Source organism: Gambusia affinis, linkage group LG22 (genome assembly GCF_019740435.1).
Source record: "Gambusia affinis linkage group LG22, SWU_Gaff_1.0, whole genome shotgun sequence".
NCBI classification, from domain to species: domain Eukaryota; kingdom Metazoa; phylum Chordata; class Actinopteri; order Cyprinodontiformes; family Poeciliidae; genus Gambusia; species Gambusia affinis.
The window spans coordinates 23,412,548-23,432,554 of NC_057889.1; the positions used below are offsets into that span (position 1 = coordinate 23,412,548).

Here is a 20,007-nt window from a genome sequence, read left to right on the forward strand (position 1 = left end):
TTTGAGGCAATTCTGGCGAGGCGATTCTTTCTGACAAACGGAACATTTCTAAAACACGACAGAAACGACATAATAGCAGAACTAGCGTGACCTAAATTAAACATATTTCAATAATTTGCAAAAACAGAAACCATAAACATATTTTAGAAAATGCATAAATAATATTCTTGTATGACATAGCAGAGTCAGTCATCCTCATGGCTCTGAGGATTACCCATAATACCCCGCTCTTTCTAAGGTGAATGCAATACAACTTTTTACCAGCAGATGGTGCATTTTAGCAGGTGTTAACCTGAACCATTTTAACTGGGTTACATATGTCTTAAGGTAACAGTTACTTGATTATGGTATAAGACGACACTATGTGCCTGGAAAACACATACTGTAGTACTGTCCCTTAAAATAATAGTTAGTTCAAGTCTAACCAGCTGTCTTGATGTCTTTATGGTTCTGTGCTTCATGAAAGCTTCATGTGTGTTAGTCAGCAATAACTTCCTTTGGCCCTTCTATGATGTGTTGCTTCTGTGCTGGAATTCTTGGCCTCTGTAAATATTTATTAGAGTGACCTTTTGGCTCTGAAATCGGTTCTGCTCTGCAATGAGATGCTGCCTTTTCATCGAACCAGCTGTGGGCAATTCCAGGAAAATATGCTGGAAATATAATTTCTGCCACCATTGCTTTTCTGCCAGTTCTAATGACAAGAGTTGGTATACATAACTCAGTGGGGGCTCATTCTACTTGTCAGACAGTACAAGTAGCTTCTTTACTTCAGTGATGTTTATTATGTGTGATGTTTACTCAGTTTTTCATTTCAAGGCAATTATACAGATAAATGGTGGTGTCAAATTCATACCGTGGTAATGCAAAAATGATGTGAAGATCGATTTCTTTCTTTAATGAGAGGTTGAGACTGGGTTTATCTTCCAGTACAACAAAAACACAAAGTATGCAGCTGAAGTGGATGGCGTATTTGCGTCACAGCATTTTCATATTAAAATGAGATAGTCAAAGTCAAATTAAATGTATTTTGTGTCACACATTTCAGCAACAAGAGTTCAAAGTGCCTTACACAATCAAAACATCATACAGTAAGTAATTATGAAACAGCAACAAACATTACTTTTGTTCCAGTTCTTGTAAATCAAAACAAATAGTTTTTTTATCCTTGATTTAGAGATGGAAGGTTGGATGAGTCTCTAGATCTTGCTGGGACGTTACTACTTTAAAGCTGGAAATGTTCTTCAGGTGATTGAAGGCTGACTTTGTAACTGTATTTATGAATTTCTGAAGGCTCTGGTCTGAGCTCTTCACTATACCCAAGAATGAGCGAAAAATTCCTTCTCCAGAAGTGTAACATTGGTAGAGACAAACCCCAAAAGACAAAAGTGTTGAAGCAAGGGGACTTGATACAGATGCACACCACCCTTTTTGTATTGGTAAATAATTTAGAAAACCAGACATATTTTTCCATTTCACTATTTCATTTAACTTTATTCAAACTTGAGACTGTAACAGGACAAAGTGTGAAGGTACTCAAAACGTGTGGATATTTTTGCAAGGCTCTCATTCTAGAGACATTGTTGTGGTTCCTTTTACTTGCTCCTGAGAGCAGGGTCCCTGTGAGATGGCTGAAATGAAACGGTGCTTTGTCCTTCTGAATCTGCAGGTGGCGTATTTTGGAGATAGCATGAGGTCAGACATATTCCCTGCCACCACCTTTGGGAAGTGGGAGACTGTAATGATAGTGGAAGAAATGGAGGGGGAGGGCGTCCCGAAGAGTGATGCAGCATTGTCCAACAAGACTCAGGTGGAGCCGCAGGAGAAAAGGGGAAAATTTGAGGTAAGTCTGATGACTGAGGAAGCTGTTTCCATTTAGCAACCATTGTTCTTCCAGACCCTCCACCTTGTTTGAAAATCTCCATAAAATGAATGTTGCTGAAAATGTGTAAAACAAATGGAAATGAACCACGTAGAAAGGAAACTTTTACACAGTGCAGCTTTTTGTGTCACACAGCAGCAGATGATATTAATCAACACAGTTCTAATTTGCAGAATGAAAAGTCAGCACAAATGTGGCAGACGAAGGCTTGACTTCCCTATTTTTCCTCTGCATCACAGTCTTATGTGTCACTGTGTGTCTGATTTAGAGAGGAAGTCACATTCAGCTCCATTAGGATTGACCCAACTGACCGTCTACTTCCTGAGAGAAATGCAGCCGCAGCACATGGGGCAACCCCAACATTCCCCTTTAAGATGTGTGATATTTGTGTTTCAGTTGCATAACCTGGCTCTGAAAGCAAAGATAAGTCCAAGCTTTTTTGTTACAACATACAGTTGGGTAGGAAAGAAAAATGTTTGACAGCAAACACTGCAGGTCAGTTTAGTATGACAGAAAGCGAGTTATGTATGGTGGAGGATCAGTGAAGCTGAGATCCTCTTTCTCTTGCATGTGGGAATCTAGTTAAAGCACATTGCACATGAATTTCTTAAAATATCAGGAGATTTTAGAACAAATCAGGTGGATTGGAAAGGGAATTACCAATGAGTCGTCTCTGGGTCTTTTACAAGATAATGAATTAATCAGTGAACATTATTGTATTGTATTGAAAATATAATACAATAATGTTTAGCACATTTCAGCAATAAGGCAGCTCAAAGTGCCTTGCATTATAAAAACACACAAAGGAAAATACAAAGATGTAGAAAACACAGTCAACAATTGTCAAGTGCAGTCATTACACATCAAAATGTTGATTGTTTCATTGATAATGTTTCAACTCTAAACAGGTGGGTTTGAGGCTCTATTTACAAGCATTCAGTGTTTCAGATGTTTTGCAGTCTTCTGGGAATTTGGGATAGTGAACCCTATGGATTAGGAAACAAGATTTGTGGTGCATAGAAGCTGAATGTGGCTTCTCCATATTTGGTTTTGATTTCAATCAATTCTGATTTGGGGACGTAAAGCAGACCAGAACCAGAACCAGAACCAGAAGATCTGAGTAGTCTGGAAGGTTGATACAACAGCAGATCTTTTATGTATTGTGGTGCCAACACATCCGTTCAGTGATTTATAAACTAACAACAGTATTTTAAAGTCTGTTCTCTGAGCTACAGGGAGTCAGTGTAAGGATTTTAGTTCTGGGTGATGTTCTCTATATTCCTAGTTTTAGTGAAAGCGCGGGCAGCAGTGTTCTGGATCAGCTACAGCTGACAAATTGTTTTGGGCAGATCTGTAAAGGCACTGTAGGAGTAATCATCGGAACTACAGATAAACGCATAGATAGGTTTCTCTAGATCTTGCTGAGACATTAGTCCTCTAATCCTGATAGAAGGCCGACTTATAACTGTCTTTATGTGGTACTGGAGGTTCAGGTCAGAGTCCATCATTACACCTAAATTTCAGGCCTGATCGCTGGTTTCTAGCTGTAATAACTGAAGTTGTTCATTGACTCTAGATCGATCCTCTTTAGGTCCAAAGACAACTTCAGTTTTGTTTCTGTTCAGTTGAAGATAATTGTGGTATAATTTAACCATTCTCCATGCTAAGTTCTTGATGTATGAGGTTGGGAAAGAGTCAGTGAGTTGAATTCATGAATTCCATTTATAATACCAAAATACAGCTGGTCCATTTCTCAAGCTACCTTTAGGAGTTAGCAGGATGAAATGGCAACAAGCAACACTTGGTAACTTCCTCCGTTTGCCTCTGTATAAGCTACGCCCTAAAGAGGGTGTTCCCTAGTGTGTCGGATCCTTTAAGACACACTAGGACAGTCACAAAGACGGCCTTCTATCACCTGAAGAACATTTCCAGGATTAAAGGACTAATGTCTCAGCCAGATCTAGAGAAACTCATCCATGTGTTTATCTTCAGTCGTATTGATTATTGTAACAGCGTCTTCACAGGTCTGTCCAACAAATCAATCAAACAGCTACAGCTGATCCAAAATGCTGCATTTCGCTTCTCACTAAAACCAGGAAGATAGAGCACATAACACCAGTTTTAAAGTCTCCACTGGCTCCCTGTAGCTCAAAGAATAGACTTTAAAATACTGTTGTTAGTTTATAAATCACTGAATGGTTTAGCACCACAATACATTAAAGATCTGCTGTTATTGTATCAACCTTCCAGACTTCTCAGGTCTTCTGGTTCTGCTCTGCATCCCCAGAACCAGAACCAAACGAGGAGAAGCGGCATTTCCTTGTTCATAAGATTTGAACCAGTTGAGCTTTGAACCCGACAGTCCCGACAGTTGTCAACTGATTTGTCCAGATTTTTATTTATCAGTGGTCTGTTTTTGTATGGATGTTGTTGAACACTTTAATGGGGGCAATCTCAGTATTATGGTAACCACGGAAACCAGACTGAAAGACATCAAAGCAGTTATCATTAGGAAGATATTTAAAGATATTTACTAAACTGACAGCTTTTTCAATAATTTTGCTGATGAATGGGAGGTTAGAGATTGGCCTGTAATTCTGAAGTAGTTATTTGTCCAGATTTGTCTTCATCAGGGGTTTGATAACTTCAGTTATTAAAGCGTGAGGGAAAACGCCCAATAAAAAAGATGAATTTACTATTTGAATCAGGTCATTTGCAATGACAGCCAGACCTTTCTTAAGAAAAGGTGTAGGTAGGGTATCAAGACAGCAACAAGAGGAGCTTTATTGATTCATAATTTCTTCTAGGCTTTTATAGTTTTGTTGAAATTTAGTAATTTCTTTTGGCATTTCTCTGGGTTTAACATTGGTACTGAATTTTGTGTGGATGTGCAGATTAATTCTGTAATTTTTTTTATTTTCTCTGCAAAGAAGTTGGGAAATTCATTGCAGGCCCTGTTTGATTGCAGGTCAAGCTCACAAACCCAGCAGTGAATACACCACTTGTCACCTATTGCAAAGAAAGCTCGAGCATTCTTAATGTTTTGTTTATGATTTTCATAAAGAACGTTTCCCTTGCATGTTTTAGTGCTACGCAGTTTTTCTTTGTAGATTTCATTTTTTTTTTTTAAACGTGAAGTCGAGTTTTACACCATTTCCATTCAGAAAAGTGTTCTTGCAGATCTACCTGTTGACACATTTCTCCCTGGAGACTTATTCCTAGAAGACACAGCCTTCACTTTAATGGGAGCGATGGAATCAATGATACCTTAAATTTTAGAATGGAAGTTATCTCCCAACTCATTTGCATGGTTGTGACATAAGGGCGGGGTGAAATAATAGATTTGATGAAAGGTTTCTGCTGTTGTCTGTGAAAGAACATTTTATGATAATAGCTGTTTTGCTAAGTGAGTCAATGGAGATTGTACTTTCAAAGACAACAGTGAAATTTGTTTACAGCCTTTTACCTCAATAACCAGATATTCAAAAGAGGTCAAATGACCCAAAAAGATCAGATTGCAATTTATGATATTATAAAATGATTAAAAGCTTGCTGTCAGTGTTAGTGTCAGAGCTTTTCCTGCAACCATTTTTTTAAAGCTCCTGTTCTCCATGCTATTTCAGAATTGGTCTCTATGGCCAATTCTGACTCTTGGTTTGTTGACAAAAGCTTGAAGTCTGGGCTCTTTGGAATTCTGAGCTCCCTGAAACATGGCTGAACTTGTCTCAAAATTAGTCTTCAAACAAAGTAGTGCAGTTTGTTTTGTGTGTGAAATGTCTCTGCAGGAGCAAGGCATGAAGTCACCCTCTGCCGTGTCTAACCAGTGGGGGTCCTACTTTGTTGACATGCACAAAAGCGAAGGGGGCGACGAGGAGCACCAGAAGCTGACCTGGTGCTGTCACTGTATTCACACATACAGTACCATGGCGATCCCCAGTGTGGAGCACATAGCAGGTAGGTGGGGTAAAAACATAGCAGTTACAGAAATATCTGTAAAAAATACAGTACAGACCAAAGGTTTGGACACACCTTCTAATTGAGTTCAATTAGAAGGGGTGTCCAAACCTTTGGTCTGTACTGGTTATATATATAAATTTATATTCCTTTTGAAGCAAATCAAAGCCACCACTGGTGTCTATTCTGACAACTTTGAGAATGGTTATTGCTCCACATTAAAAATCATTTGTATGTACAGACAGATTAAAACATACAGGTAGACCTGTCATGATAATCTTTGTGTTTGTGCAGCATTTTACATTAGCAATTCGCTAACGCTGGGACATGCTGTAGGCCATCAAAGAAACCACAAATTATACTTGGAAAAACTAATACAAAAGGTGGCGTTGCAAAAATCAGCTTACTTCAAAAACAGGACAAATATATGTTTATTGTGTCAGTATTCAAGAAAACTGTCAGATTACCTTTGATTTTCTTCCACTAGAACAGAACAAACATATACATGCTACTTCTTGTAAATCTGTCCATATGGTATGAAGATGCAGCATGAAAACTCATCGTGTTGAGTGTGTGTGGAAATCACAGCTTGATGTTAAAGATTCAGTGGTTAAAATAAAACCTCACACAGCCACATCAAACATTCCCATCATTCTGTTCCAACACAGAGATGTTCACACAAATCAAAGCAGTAATTGAACCAGACACAGATGTGAAGCCGCGCATAAAATTGGTTCCAAATTCCAACACAGTGCTGTAGAATGGGTCTTAAATAAAGGAAAGCAACCTCCACCATGAACTCGGCACCATCAGCCTGGAAACATGTCAGCGATGTTTACTGATACTACCTTATTAACTCAATCTATATGAAAATTCACCCAGGACATTTTTCAGTTTCAGATGAATAGTGTGGTGTCTGAGAGATACAGCTAAGTTCTATCTATGCTGACGTGAACATTTACTGCATGTGCACAACACAAAGTGCATTTCACTATCGAATCTTGAACCGTTAATCAATAACCAATTATTAATCTATTAATCCGGAGCAAGCCAGACACTCAATCACCATCTTTTTCTTCTGTCTAGATCTTCCCCTGGATTACAAGTTTCCCAGGTTTTCCCCGGACAAGCCCTGCACTATCGGCTACTACCCGAAGCCTCCAGATTCTGTCTTGAAGAGGTGTGAGAATCTGTCTTAAAAAAGGGATGTTGTGGTAGAAAACAGAATAATAATGAAGAGAAAAATAAATCCTCCTTAACCCCTCTGCCTCAAAAGAGGAATGTGCCTCTGTTTTTTTGCTTGTAGTTTTCCAGTCAACCCTGGTGTTGCGGGGTGTGTTCACTCCTCACCCATTCAGATAAACCATGTGAATGTAAGCCACAGTAAATCTGTATTGACACCTACATTCGAAAGTTGTTTTGTGGTTCAGTGTCCCAAACCTATGAAAATACAAGAAAACACTATTTGCGTGTCTGTGTGTGTGTGTGTGTGTGTGTGTGTGTGTGTGTGTGTCTATTCCTGTCTTGTTTTAAACAGGTGATCCCTCCCATCTGCTCTAAAAAAAGGTAAACTTTTGCTCGTCTCTCTTACCGTGAACTGATTACCTCAATAACAAGTTCTGCTGTGTGCTGAACTGGAGGACTCATACCTTCACATCCCAGTTCATTGTGTGCAACACTGTTTTTGTGAAGTCTTTTTTTTATGATGGTTTATATTTTAGTAACCTTCAGATGAGGTAAAACTTGCTCTGTGGATGTTACTGTTGCCACACAATGGGCACAATGTTTTCCTTTTTTGTGTTAGGTGGACATGTAGGTCTCTTCATGGTTATATTGAAAGACAGAAGAATATACTGAATGTCCTCAATATTATTTTAAGGTGGCGTGCTTTTTGGGTGCTTATTTAGAGATGTGGACCATGTGTACTTTATTCATGTGTGCACTAAAACATGCTTTAACCGACCTTTGAATGGTTATTATGTCCATTTGCAGTAAGTCTTGCCATAAAATGCTAGGATCACTCAAGTTTGCATAAGTATTTTGGTGGATATTAAGAATTGTTGAGGTTAATCTTAACCACATGGAGTGTATTTTGGAAATGATTAGCATGACTTGTGATTAACCTTGAACTATATAGTTGATCATGGTGTCTACACATCCAAAGGGACTAAGATCTATAAATTCTATTAATCGTTTCATTTGGTTGGTTCTCTGAACCCAGATTCTAAACACCTGAACTTTTGGGTGTATAAACAGTCAAAACCCCCTTTTGGTTTAAGGAACCCCTCATTCCTTTTGAGGATCACTTCAATCTTTTCTGCCATACAGATAAATCAGGGAAAATCACAAAAATATGTGTGTTTAAAAACATGCCAATGGGATTGTGCAACTAAAGGAACATGCCAGCACTGACATGCCACAAAAAAGTGTTTACTCAACAAGCCTTGGTTAACCAGTCCTAACCTCCAAGCTAGTTATCCACATGCAATCAGTTCTTCAAATACAAAGTCAGGTATGTATTCCTCAGTATGTAACTTATTTCTCAGATTAACAGACAGCGTACTGTGCACAATAGCACTGCTCTTATTGCACAGCCAGACAGTTAAAACACTGAGTGAAGACATCATTACAAGCACTCGATGGAGTTTGTACTTTGTTCAATACCCATGTCTGATTTCCATTATGTAATCTGTGGAGGTCTTGTATAACGTGCCAGTTCATCTGAATTAACGAGTTACAACAACATTCAGTTTCTCTTTGGAGATCAATAAAGTATTTTTTGATTTAATTTGAAATAAATTTGAACTGCTTGTAACACACCACTTAAACCTTGATTAAGAAACCATATTGTCCCTTCATCAAGGAACAAGACAGACTAACATGTTCGTTGGTTTATTTCACAGCTATACTGAAATGAGGGAATTGTTTCTGACAATGTACACTGGCAAAGAGAAAGGCCAGTGAGGTCTGAAACACTGGAAAATCTAATGACTGCTGAGAATTCACTGCCATACTGTTAATCATTCAAACCTACTGTGCCAAAAATAAATAGCCACTTCTGGATCGATTCTGTGTCATCAGTTGACTATGGCCTTCTTGGTTTGTCCATTTGCTCTATTGGTTCTCCTTAGTATATTCCAGTATTTGTGAAAAGATGGGTTATACACCCAGAACACATACATGGGAGAGTCCCCTCAAAATGGAAATCTTCTCACAATTGAAGGGACAAGATTTTTGCCCCTAAACAGTCAGCATTGCGGATGTCAGATTGGTCATCCAATGTGAATTGTTGGTTGTACTGTGTGTTTAAGGGTTTTTTGCATACAGTTGTTGTGATTGTACCTGTACATCTTTCATCTGACATGAAAATTATTTTCACATTTGCCTTATGTTGGTCTTATTGGTGGTCTTAGATCTTGAAAGGCAGAGGACATTTATTTCTGTGTTTAGGTGTTAAGGTATTGCTGCCGACTAAATAAAATGTTCTGTGATTTTTACACTTTTTTATGTTCTAGTTTGTTTTTGTTCTATAGACAGAATCATGACTTTCATTTGGAGTCACATCCGATATAGAAAAATAAAGAGTGAATCAACGTTGAAACAATATTAGGCATACACACTGAATCCATGTTGTAGCCTGACATTGAAACAATATTGATTGGCCCACCAGGAAAAACAGGATAACTGATTTACTGTACAGCAATGTAAAAGATGGATATAAGGTTGCTCTTTCCCCCACTGGGCAATTCAAACCACAAACCGGTGTACGTACAGCCCCACACCCTGGTACAGAGGCAGGGTATCTCCACTCGCTCCATCAGAAGATGGACTCCTGCAGTGGAGGAGCCCTGAGAGACTGTCTCAACATCACAAACTTTATGGGTAACACAAGGAGTCGAGGCTGTCCTCAACCAGAAGAAAGCAGCTTTCAGGACTAAAGATAAGGAGAAGATAAAGGCAGCACAAAGGGATGTGAAGCATTGTATGAGGGCGGCTAAAGACAGCATCCACAATCAGGGATAATGCATGTCTGGTTTTTTCTCAGCAGCTCATTGTGCAGCAATGCGGTGGCCCTCATCCAGTTGACAGGCGACGTTGAGCCGGACCAACACGGACAATTTCACACTGTTTCCAATGTGGCTAGTGCTGAATTTCTGTTTTTTTATTTTTTCCGACAAATGTTTCAGGTTAACAACTGTCTCCTCCAAAGAGCAAACACAGAAAGCAGAAAAGAGATTTCTTAGCTACACTTGCCACTCCTTTCGTTTAAACCAAGTTACTGAGAAACTCTCGTTTTGCCGTTTATCTCTTTGCTGGATTTGGATATCCACAATCCCAGTCCGGCCCCAACTTCAGGGTGGGCGTAGCCATATTGGCCCACTTATACCAGCTGTCCCTGGGTAAGAGTAAATTAAAATATTTAGCACTAAGAAAATGCATATTAAAATCTGAATTTTCTTGTAAAAGTATGTAGTTGAAATAAATTTAAAGTACTAGCAGACACAGTATAGGATATGCCCATTATCTGTCCTACAATTAATTTGAAAAATGGAATATAGAAGAGGTATTAGTTTAAAAACCATCAAAGAAACTGACTTACAGAAATATAGTTAACCAAATACACCTGGGCCTTAAAAGCAACACTTTCTTTCCTACCTGTCCATCTCTGACTGGACACTTTGTGATCTCTCCATCCTCATGTTCTGATCCTCCATAGGAGCTGGGGGACTTGCTCTGTTCAGTTACACACTGTCCTGCTGCAGTTGCACTCTGCTGCTCATACTGGAATAGGGAATTAGGAGAACACCAATTTAATTTAATAAAATAACATTGGCATATTGCATATAATTCGACACGTATTTTTTTTCTGATACATTTGATATTTTGCAACACAACAAAAGAGCGCTGGTAAACGAATTCAGCATAAAGACAGGGGAACTTTACTTAATCTTAACATTAACTAGCACAATATGATAACGGGAAGTTGCGTAAGATTTCTTCTTTAAAAAAAGCGTGGACACTTTAATTTTGTTAAGATGACTTACTATTCACATTCTGTGTACCATCACCAAAGCAAAGCACCAAGCTCTGCAGTTCTGAGGTGTGAGAGAGTCTGAGGCATCCGCTTTAGTCAGCGCTAACCAATAGGGACACGTCTTACATCTTTCGTTTTTAGGCTCTGCCCAGGATGTTCATGTGAGAATCGCAAGCAAAAATTTGAGAAACGCATCCAAAAAATAGAAAATCGCAACCAAAGATTTCTGACGTGCAAATAAAAGTTTTTGTAAATAACTTTTTCACTTCATGAGCCAACAGTTAGTGGTTTTAATTTTTTTAAAATCGTTTTTTAAACCATTTTTTTATTTAAAAAAATCATTACTATTCCAAAAGTTTTGATCACAATTTTATTTTATTTTTTATTGAAATTATGTTTTTTTTAATTGAATAATTGTGAAACAAATTTAACTCCATACACCCAACAAACCAACAATAATATTGCTCAAAGAAATTAACACAGATGCATATTTATAACTTGTGTAATAAACACAGATTTAAGTGAACTTTTATGAAGTCACCAAGTTAATTATGGTTATTGAAGAAGATTTTGGATGTTTTTGATTAAATCCATTTGAGCAGCTGTCTCGTGGAATGACAGAGTAAGTGAGCAGCTTTAGTTGAGGGCCATGGGAGGAGGACTCCCGCTCTCCTTCATCAGCTCTTCATGAAGCCTGTCTCCCCTGCTGCCCCTCCTCGTTCCCCAGCACGGAGCTCCCTCCCCTCAGACTTTCCTTCACTCCATAACTTCGGTCCGTTTCCGAACACCAAATCAGCGCCGGTCCAACCTATCGGTGATCCAGCTGGAGTCGCATCTGGAGAGACGGCGGAACATGGCTTCCAGGTCGGGCTTTGGGCTTTGGGCTTTCTTCTGACAGGTAAATTGACCAAGTTCTCCTCCTCTACTGCCGAAGGCTTTTCATGGTCGACGGGAGCGGGGTTGCCTGTGTGTTGTGGATGCGGCTTACCAAGACCACGAATCTCGGCTAAATATTGGGTTGTTTTTGCGTGAGTGGTTAGTTTGAAACTGAAAAGTCACGGAGAGTGATAAAGGTGTGAGATGTTAAAAGAGAGTCTCAGAAAGAAGGGAGTAAGAAGATGAAAGTTGGAGAAAGAAAAGGTCGTCAGACAGCGGCGGAAGGGGAGGCTTCTCATGAAACAAGTAGTTCTGTTTAGTGCCGTTCGGGTCCACGGTGGAGCCGGAGGACCGATGATGGAAGTCGGGTATTCATCGTGGTTTTAGTGATTTAGTTAATAAACAGATATGCCCTTCACTGTGACAAAAGCTCAGAGGAATCCCACTTCTAGTGAGTAACGCGGAAACCCGATTAACTGTAGTTTCATTATTACACACTCAACTTTATATACACATTATGTTCCAAATTACTATGCAAGTGATATTTTCTCAGATTTTCTTAAATGGCCAGTACAATTTTCAAGTCATGAACTATTACAGTATAAATCAAATTTTACTGAACAAAGCTCTGCATGAGAACAATATTTTTCTTTTCAAAATTAAAAAAACTCAAAATTCACTGTTCCAAATTATCATGCACAGCAGATTTTCTAAACATGTTATGCATTATAAAGAACTGCAAATGGAAACAGCAACTGTTTCTACTTGTGAGCTCTGGTTAGGGGTGACTGAATAGTAGGTTCATGCATTGCAAGCCTCTGGAGGATCCTCCACCTTGAAGTTCCAGAGGCACCAGCAGCTTCAAATAACTGTTTGCTGCTTTGTAAGAGTATTTTAACAGCTGCTCTCTTAATCCAAGGAATTTGTCTAACAGAAACCGTCCTCATTCTGTCTTTATCTGTACAAACCCATCTTTGTTCTGAATCAGCCACAAATCTCTTCACAGTACGATAACGCTTCAGTTTTTATTAAATATCTAATGTTTTCATACCTTGTCATACAGCATGACACTATCTGACGATTTTCATCAGCAGAGATCCTTTCTCTTTCCCATCTTGCTTTAAACCTGTGGCCTACTTAATAATGTGGAACATCCTTCTTAAGTAGATTTCCTTTAATTGAGCTCACCAGACAAACTAATCAACCAGCTCTCTGAAATTAATTATAGTCATTCAAAGAGCCCTGACACACAATACAATCTATAAATTTAATAGAACAACAAAAAATGTATCTTTATGACACTTAAATCCAATTTGCATAATAATTTGGAACACTGAGTACAGACCAAAAGTTTGGACACACCTTCTAATTGAATTCAATGAGAAGGTGTGTCCAAACATACTATATATATATATATATATATATATATATATATATATATATATATATATATATATATATATATATATATATATATATATATATATATATATATATATATATAGTTTCCGTGTTTAGTAAAGCAGATTCATTTACATCTAACGCAGTTACAGATTAATAATAATAATAATAATAATAATAGTTAATAATAATAAAATAGAGCATATCTTTATTACAGTTATTGTCACGTGGTCTAAAAAATTTAAAATCGTGAAGAATTACACTGAATTTTCTCAAAACATCTTAAAAAAATAAACTAAGGATAAAATATTTCAAGAAACAAACGATTTTTTTGTACCAAATTGAAGAAATGAATTTAAAAAGCAGATGAAATTGTAGGTGCATTGTAGAGCATGTGCAGCATGGACAAAGGCTACATCATCAACACAGTAATATCTGACATCTCTTTATTCAACATTAGCTTGACAGGAAGACGGACTATGGTCACCTCTGCCACAAACATCTAAAATAAGTTTGTGGGTTTTTTAAAATGTTTTTGGAAACACCAAAGTCTGTTTTTGAGTAAAATAAAGTCATTGGATATTCTACACAGACAAAAGAAAATAGTTGAACCAACTTAATTGAATTTCTTGAATTGGTAACAAGTAATTCAGTTCATCCAACTTAATTTATTAAGTTGGTTTAACTTGACAACTTTTAGTCAGTCTTACTCAAATTATTTCAAATAAACTAAATAAAGAAGTAAACAAATAAATATATTTTTAAAGTGTTTTTGGCTCAAGTGACCTTTATTTTAGTGTAGTTAGACAGGAAGGTGAGTAATGAAAAATGGGGAAGACATGCAGAAAAGGTCATCAGGTCGGGAGTCAAGCCTACAACAGCCACGTCAAGGACTAAAGCCTCCTTATATGGGTTATGAGCTATAATCAAAGTGAAAAGTTCCTATTAATCAATTTCAACAAAGATAATTATCGTTTTTAAAGATAATCATAAAAACAACATATAGTCATTTATTATGAAACAAACAATAAATATTACATTTTGTCAAATGCCATTATCAAAGTCATCAAGCAAATACATATAAAATATGTTGATTATTGTTCAACATACTATTAATCAAAGGCAAATCTAAATAGGTATGTTTTGAGCCTTGATTTAAAGAAACTCAGTGTTTGGGCTGTTTTGCAGTTTTCTGGACGTTTGTTCCACATTTGTGGTACATAGAGGCTAAACGCTGCTTCTCCATATTTGGATAGTGGTTCTGGTTATTTCAATGTACTGAGTGGAAAAATCGGTGAATTTCACCTTTTTTTCCCCTGACTGAATGTAGTGAAAAGGTGCTAGTTTTCTTTTCTCCTTCTTTCGCTGTCAGAATCAACACAATGTCATAGCTCTACATTTAGTGTGGTTTCATTAGGCTCTTGTGGCCTTTTATACTCTCACACATTTTGTTGTTTTGCCAAGGATCAGTTGATGCCTATCACTGCTTTGACTAAAAAAAATGTAATTAATTTTTAAAGTTATACTCATGGTCTACTAGAAGAAAATCTTCTTATGGGTTCTGATTTCAGTACATAGATCTGAAACAGGTATGAAATAAAAGTAGGAATGAATGATATGAGAATGTCTAGGTGTAAAATGGGGGATTGACTAAGTAGGAACCTTCTGCAATATTATAGTCTCTCATTCTCTCCCACAAATTCTGTGAACATATGCTTTACACATTCATTTTAACAGAGTAACAAAGCTCAAGATACATATTTGAGACTGCATTATCAGTATTGAAGCACATGTAAAATCTAATTGTTTTTTAGCTCAATCTTTAGCAATGTACAAAGATTTCAGTCCATGGCAATGTGAATAAAGCTTTTTTATTCTATTACGGGTAGTGGCTGCAAGTGAACTATCAAGTGTAATATTCAAATATGTTGGTTTTTAAGGGCAAATCTTGAACCATTTAAAAGACATAGAACTGACAGAAAACGGACCCTTTTAATAACCCTAATAACTAAATCTCTCACCGTCTACAAGGATAAATGTAGCTGTTTTAGTGACCTAATTTGAAATCTGTCCAGTCATTTTTAACTCAAGGTGATTATCCTCCTAGTGATACTTCAGTGCGATAAATTAGTCCCCACTCTTCAGCCTCGTGTTCACCACAAAGGAATGTAACCTCTTCAGGGGTCAAATGTCAAATTAGCTTGAGGAGGAATACCAGCTTTACATGTCATCTTGTGTTAAAATTTTATGTGTACTGGGATTCCTGACTCCTGTCTTAAAATCATTTGGATCCCATCTGAACTTTTCCACTGAGCCAAAACTTGAAATAAGTCATGGAATTTCCTGGCCAGTTCCGAGCAGAACTTTTGGGTCATTGTGAAGTTGGAGGGTTTGACTTAAGGTTTGCTTGTCTTAACCAGAATAATGTATCTGCAGGCATTTATGACACAGCTCAGTAATGGCAGATATGAGTATGGAAAGCCTGCATCATCAGGCCTACAGCTGGAACTCATTATTCAAGGAATGCAGGGCTTTTGTACGAAAACTCTGGCTGGCCTTCCCTAATCCTCTTTTCTCCCTCTCAGCTGAACTTCTTCGGCAATGCAGCAGTCCCCTCTCTGATGAGACGATGAGAACCCACACCCGAGGGGCCCCCACAGTCTTCTTCATAAGACTGCTGTGGCCCCTGCTTGCTCCAGTTCCCGCAGCTGAAGTGGACCCTGCCGGCGGAATTCCCTTCATGGGAGGCAACTATGACAGTCATCCCATGTTGTACTTCAGCCGTGGGGATGTGGAGGAGCTCCAGTACGCAGCGGCAGGAACTCATCGGCAGATGGCCAGGAGGATCCGAGAGGCCGGGGAGACCATGCTGGAGCACCCAGAGGAGTACCTGCCCCCTTGGAGCCCCACAGAGTTCACCGCCCGCTGGAATGAGGTCTATGGAAACAATTTGGGTGTGCTGTCCATGTTCTGCCTGCTATACCCGCACAGGGCCGGGGCCCTCGACCTGGCCAAGGACTACATGGAGAGGATGGCGGCTCAGCCTAGTTGGTAGATTTTCTGTTTTAATTTACTTGTAACAATCAGATGTGAACTGATGTATAAAGGTGTGGTCACTCTGAAAGTGAATGTTAAATGGTATCCTCCTTCCTTCCTTCCTTCCATCCACTAATTCAATAATAAGCAGTTGTAGTCTCTCAGCACCACAGGCTGAAACACCTTCTAATTCTTCAAGACATTCTTTCCAGCTGGCACATTATGCAACAGTAAACTTGTCCCACTCCTTTTCTGGTTCATGACTGGCCGTCTGCTATTGATATACAACTAACCACTTATCACTGTAGTTTGAGTTTAGCATTAGGGTTAGGGGAAAGGTTACAGGGTATGGGATATGGTTGGATGTAAAGGCTAGGATTATGGGGTAAGGTTAAGTTCTGGTGTTAGAGCATTAGAGTAAACAATGTCTGGTTCAGAAAAGGATTGGAGGTGGTGGACCTGATGAAGATGTCTTCTCCACAGTCTCCTGTCATAGTCTCCAGCGTGTTCTCATGTGCTTCTGTGGGTAGAACTCTAGTAAAGCTTCTTTTGGGGCAGAAAAAGCTGTAGTTTAGGAAATATGTTGAGCAGCTGTTTGCAGCACGTCCCCTCCCCCACTCCTCCAGGAAGAGGAAATGAAATGTTCAGATGTGTGCTGAATAGTCAGAGGTGGGTAGAGCAAATGGTAAATTCATTTTTGGGTAGAATACAAAATATTTTAATTCAAATTAGAATAGCACTACTTCAACATATTTGTGTTGAACTAAAAGTAAAAAGTAGCCGTTCAAGAAATTATTCAAGTAAGAGTAAAAGAGCATTTGGTAAAAAGTCAAGTACTCATGTATAAGTAACTGATGAAATGATTAATTATATAATATTTTAAAATTACCTAATCAGATGTTTCAAATTATAAAGCTAAGTGGAAATTTTGTTATTTTAAGGATCAAAAGTACAATAATTCATATAAGTAGCAAAAAATTACAAAATTAGACAAAATAATTTTTTTCCCAAATCAGTTTCTTTCAATATAAAACTTATGAAACTTTAACAAAAACTGCAGGTGTGTGTGTCTGTCTGCCCGGGCAATTTTTGGTTAAAACATGTTTTAACCAAGTAAGAATAGCAATACTTCATAATATAATTACTCAAGTAAAGCAAAAGCTACATCATAATAATAATACTCCTAAAAGTTATTTGAACCCCTTAACCCACACCGGTCTAACCCTTACCCACGTGGCTTTTTCCCATTGTATTTTTCAATGGTAAGATTTAAGGGTTTGATTTCTGCCAGTGTCCATTAGGACACTTTTATTGGGGAGCCTAGAGCAATTCTGTGAGTAGTCAAAACTGAATCTCAGGTTGAATAGAGACTATTCAAGGACAATTTCACATGGCTCTGATTCCTGTTTATAGTCCATGCAGTGATATAACAGTGTTACATGACAGCTTCACTAACAAATATACATCAAGGATTTGTCCAGGAAATTCAGGGAGGACTTTTTCCTTTTACAGGGCTGACTATTTTGTAATAAATGTGTCTTGGGACAAGTCATCCTTTTAGAACCTGATGTAGTTCTTTGAATCAGAAATACAACTGATTCAAAGAACTACAAAAAGTTTAAGTCGTTGAATACAACTGAGTTGCAAATGCTACTGACATTCTTAAGCAGAACAACCCATATTGTCTCAGTACAAGTTGGGAGTAGGGTGGTACTTCTCGACATTTTCCTCTCAACCAAAGTAGACTGCAAATAACTCCGGCGCTGCACCTTCCACCTGATCTAAATGCTTAGGTAAAAAAAAGTGGACCTTTTACTAAGCACAGACTTGATCATCTTAGTGTATATAGAGAATATTTCCACAATTTCTGTACTTTCGGCTGTTCTCTGCTTTCAAAGTTTGTTGAACTCTAGAAGCAATTGCAGTTATGTTGGGAATGATATGGGCTTTGCTGTGAGTGGGGCACAGAAAATCTGCCTGGATGTGGGAGCTGAGAAAGAACTGACTGACAGACATGTCTGAGCATGGTTTGCTATTTGTGCTGTTAGATACTCAAGTCTGCTATAGTTGTTTATAGAGTCACCTCCAAAAAGAAATTCTTCAGAAAACAGGGAAGTTTTGTGTTGAGTTTCTCGTTACACCACCTGAAAACCACTGCACAGAAAATAGTTCTGTTTTTCTAAGAAAACCTAATGGTCCTACTCTGGAGCCAGGCCTGGAGGTGGGGCACGTTGGTGAGCACCTGGTCGCCGGGCTTTTACCCATGGAGCCCGGCCGGGCTCAGCCTGAAGAGGAAACATGGGTCCCCCTTCCAATGGGCTCACCACCTGTGGGAGGGGCCAAAGGGATCGGGTGCAGGGTGTGATAGGTGGTGGCAGAGGGAGGGGACCCTGGCGGTCCGATTCTCGGGTGCAGAAGCTAGCTCTTGGGACATAGAATGTCACCTCTCTGGTGGGGAAGGAGCCGGAGCTAGTGTATTAGTTGATTTCACTCGGGTGAAGAGAGGTGCGGAGCTGTCCACTGACCACTGCCTGGTGGTAAGTTGGCTCCAGTGGTGGGGGAGGATGTTGGTCAGACCTGGCAGGCCCAAATGTGTTGTGAGGGTCTGCTGGGAACCTCTGGCGGACCTCTCCTGTGAGGCGGAGCTTTAACTCCCATCTCCAGCAGAACTTTGAACACGTTCCAGGGGAGGTGGGAGACATTGAGTCTGAGTGGACCATGTTCCGTGCCTCCATTGTCAAGGCGGCTTACCGGAGCTGTGGCAGCAGGGTTGTCGGTGCCTGTCGTGGCAGCAACCCTCAAACCCATTGGTAGACACCTTCACTGTCAGGCTGAAGAAGGAGTCCTATCGGGCCTTTTTGGCCTGTTGGACTCCAGAAGCAGCTGATGGGTACCGGCAGTCGAAGCAGCATGTGGCTCGGGTGGTTGCTGATGCAAAAACTTGGGCCAAAGAATTGGCCCAAAGCCATATGGGCTTTGGGCCAATTCTTTGGCCAATTCTTTGGCCCAAGTTTCTGGTCCACCATCTGACGTCTCAGGAGGGGGAAGCAGGGCAGCACCAACACTGTTTATAGTGGGGCTGGTCTCCTGCTGGCCTGGACTCAGGACGTTGTGGGCCGGTGGGCAGAATACTTCGAAGACCTCCTCAATTCCACCAACATGCCTTCCGTTGAGGAAGCTGAGCCTGGGGACTCTGGGTTGGGCTCTCCAATCTCTGGGGTTGAGGTCACCGAGGTGGTCAAAAAGCTCCTCGGTGGCAGGGCCCCGGAGGTGGATGAGATTTGGCTGGAGTTCCTTAAGGCTCTGGATGTTGTAGGGTTGGGTTGGCTGACGTGACTCTGCAATATTGCATGAACATTGGAAGCAGTTCCCCTGGATTGGCAGACTGGGGTGGTGGTCCCCCTGTTCAAAAAGGGGGACCAAAGGGTGTGCTCCAATTATAGAGTGGTCACACTCTTGACCTTTGTGTGCAATGATGGGGTCTATCGTAACCCGCTTTGTGTAACACGACCTGCTGGCATGCTGTAATGCGACGTTCCCAGCAGACCCTCCCAACAGGTTTGGTATAACAGGCCTGCTGGCATGCTTTTAGGTGTGTGTGTGAGTATCACAGTGAGTTGTTGTGCATCTCGTTTACCATTTCATATGGTAACCTAGTCTGTGTGTGTGTGCATAAAAACCATAATAAACCATCCTTTTGTCACACAGCTATTCTGTAAATTATTTATCCTGTACATAAAAACAGGGTCAGGTCTGACATGTCTGCGCCACAGTACTCTTGTGGTTTTCCACTGCTAGTGCTAATTAGCATTAGCAATAATGCTAA

At 39.5% G+C, this 20,007-nt stretch overlaps 2 protein-coding genes across 9 annotated transcripts in view; both read left to right on the plus strand.

Moving 5' to 3' along the window:
• nt5dc1 (5'-nucleotidase domain containing 1) overlaps positions 1-9,332 on the plus strand; it is an 88,910-nt gene extending 79,578 nt beyond the window's left edge. For 4 of the 7 annotated variants that reach the window (XM_044105944.1, XM_044105950.1, XM_044105949.1 and 1 more), the window contains 4 exons: positions 1,667-1,840; positions 5,665-5,833; positions 6,920-7,013; positions 7,110-9,332. In XM_044105944.1, the coding sequence (XP_043961879.1) occupies positions 1,667-1,840; positions 5,665-5,833; positions 6,920-7,013; positions 7,110-7,374 (702 nt within the window). In that variant the 3' untranslated portion in view covers positions 7,375-9,332. The remainder of the gene's footprint in view (positions 1-1,666; positions 1,841-5,664; positions 5,834-6,919; positions 7,014-7,109) is intronic. The other 3 variants (XM_044105947.1, XM_044105948.1, XM_044105946.1) reach the window with 3 other exon arrangements.
• Positions 9,333-11,589: 2,257 nt separating this feature from the next.
• The window catches only part of dse (dermatan sulfate epimerase), a 41,389-nt gene continuing 32,971 nt past the window's right edge, over positions 11,590-20,007 (plus strand). The window contains exons 1-2 of one of the 2 annotated variants that reach the window (XM_044106891.1): positions 11,590-11,766; positions 15,731-16,196. In XM_044106891.1, coding sequence (XP_043962826.1) covers positions 15,775-16,196 — 422 coding nt within the window. In that variant the 5' untranslated portion in view covers positions 11,590-11,766; positions 15,731-15,774. Of the gene's footprint in view, positions 11,767-15,730; positions 16,197-20,007 lie in introns of those variants that run through there. The other variant, XM_044106893.1, reaches the window with a different exon arrangement.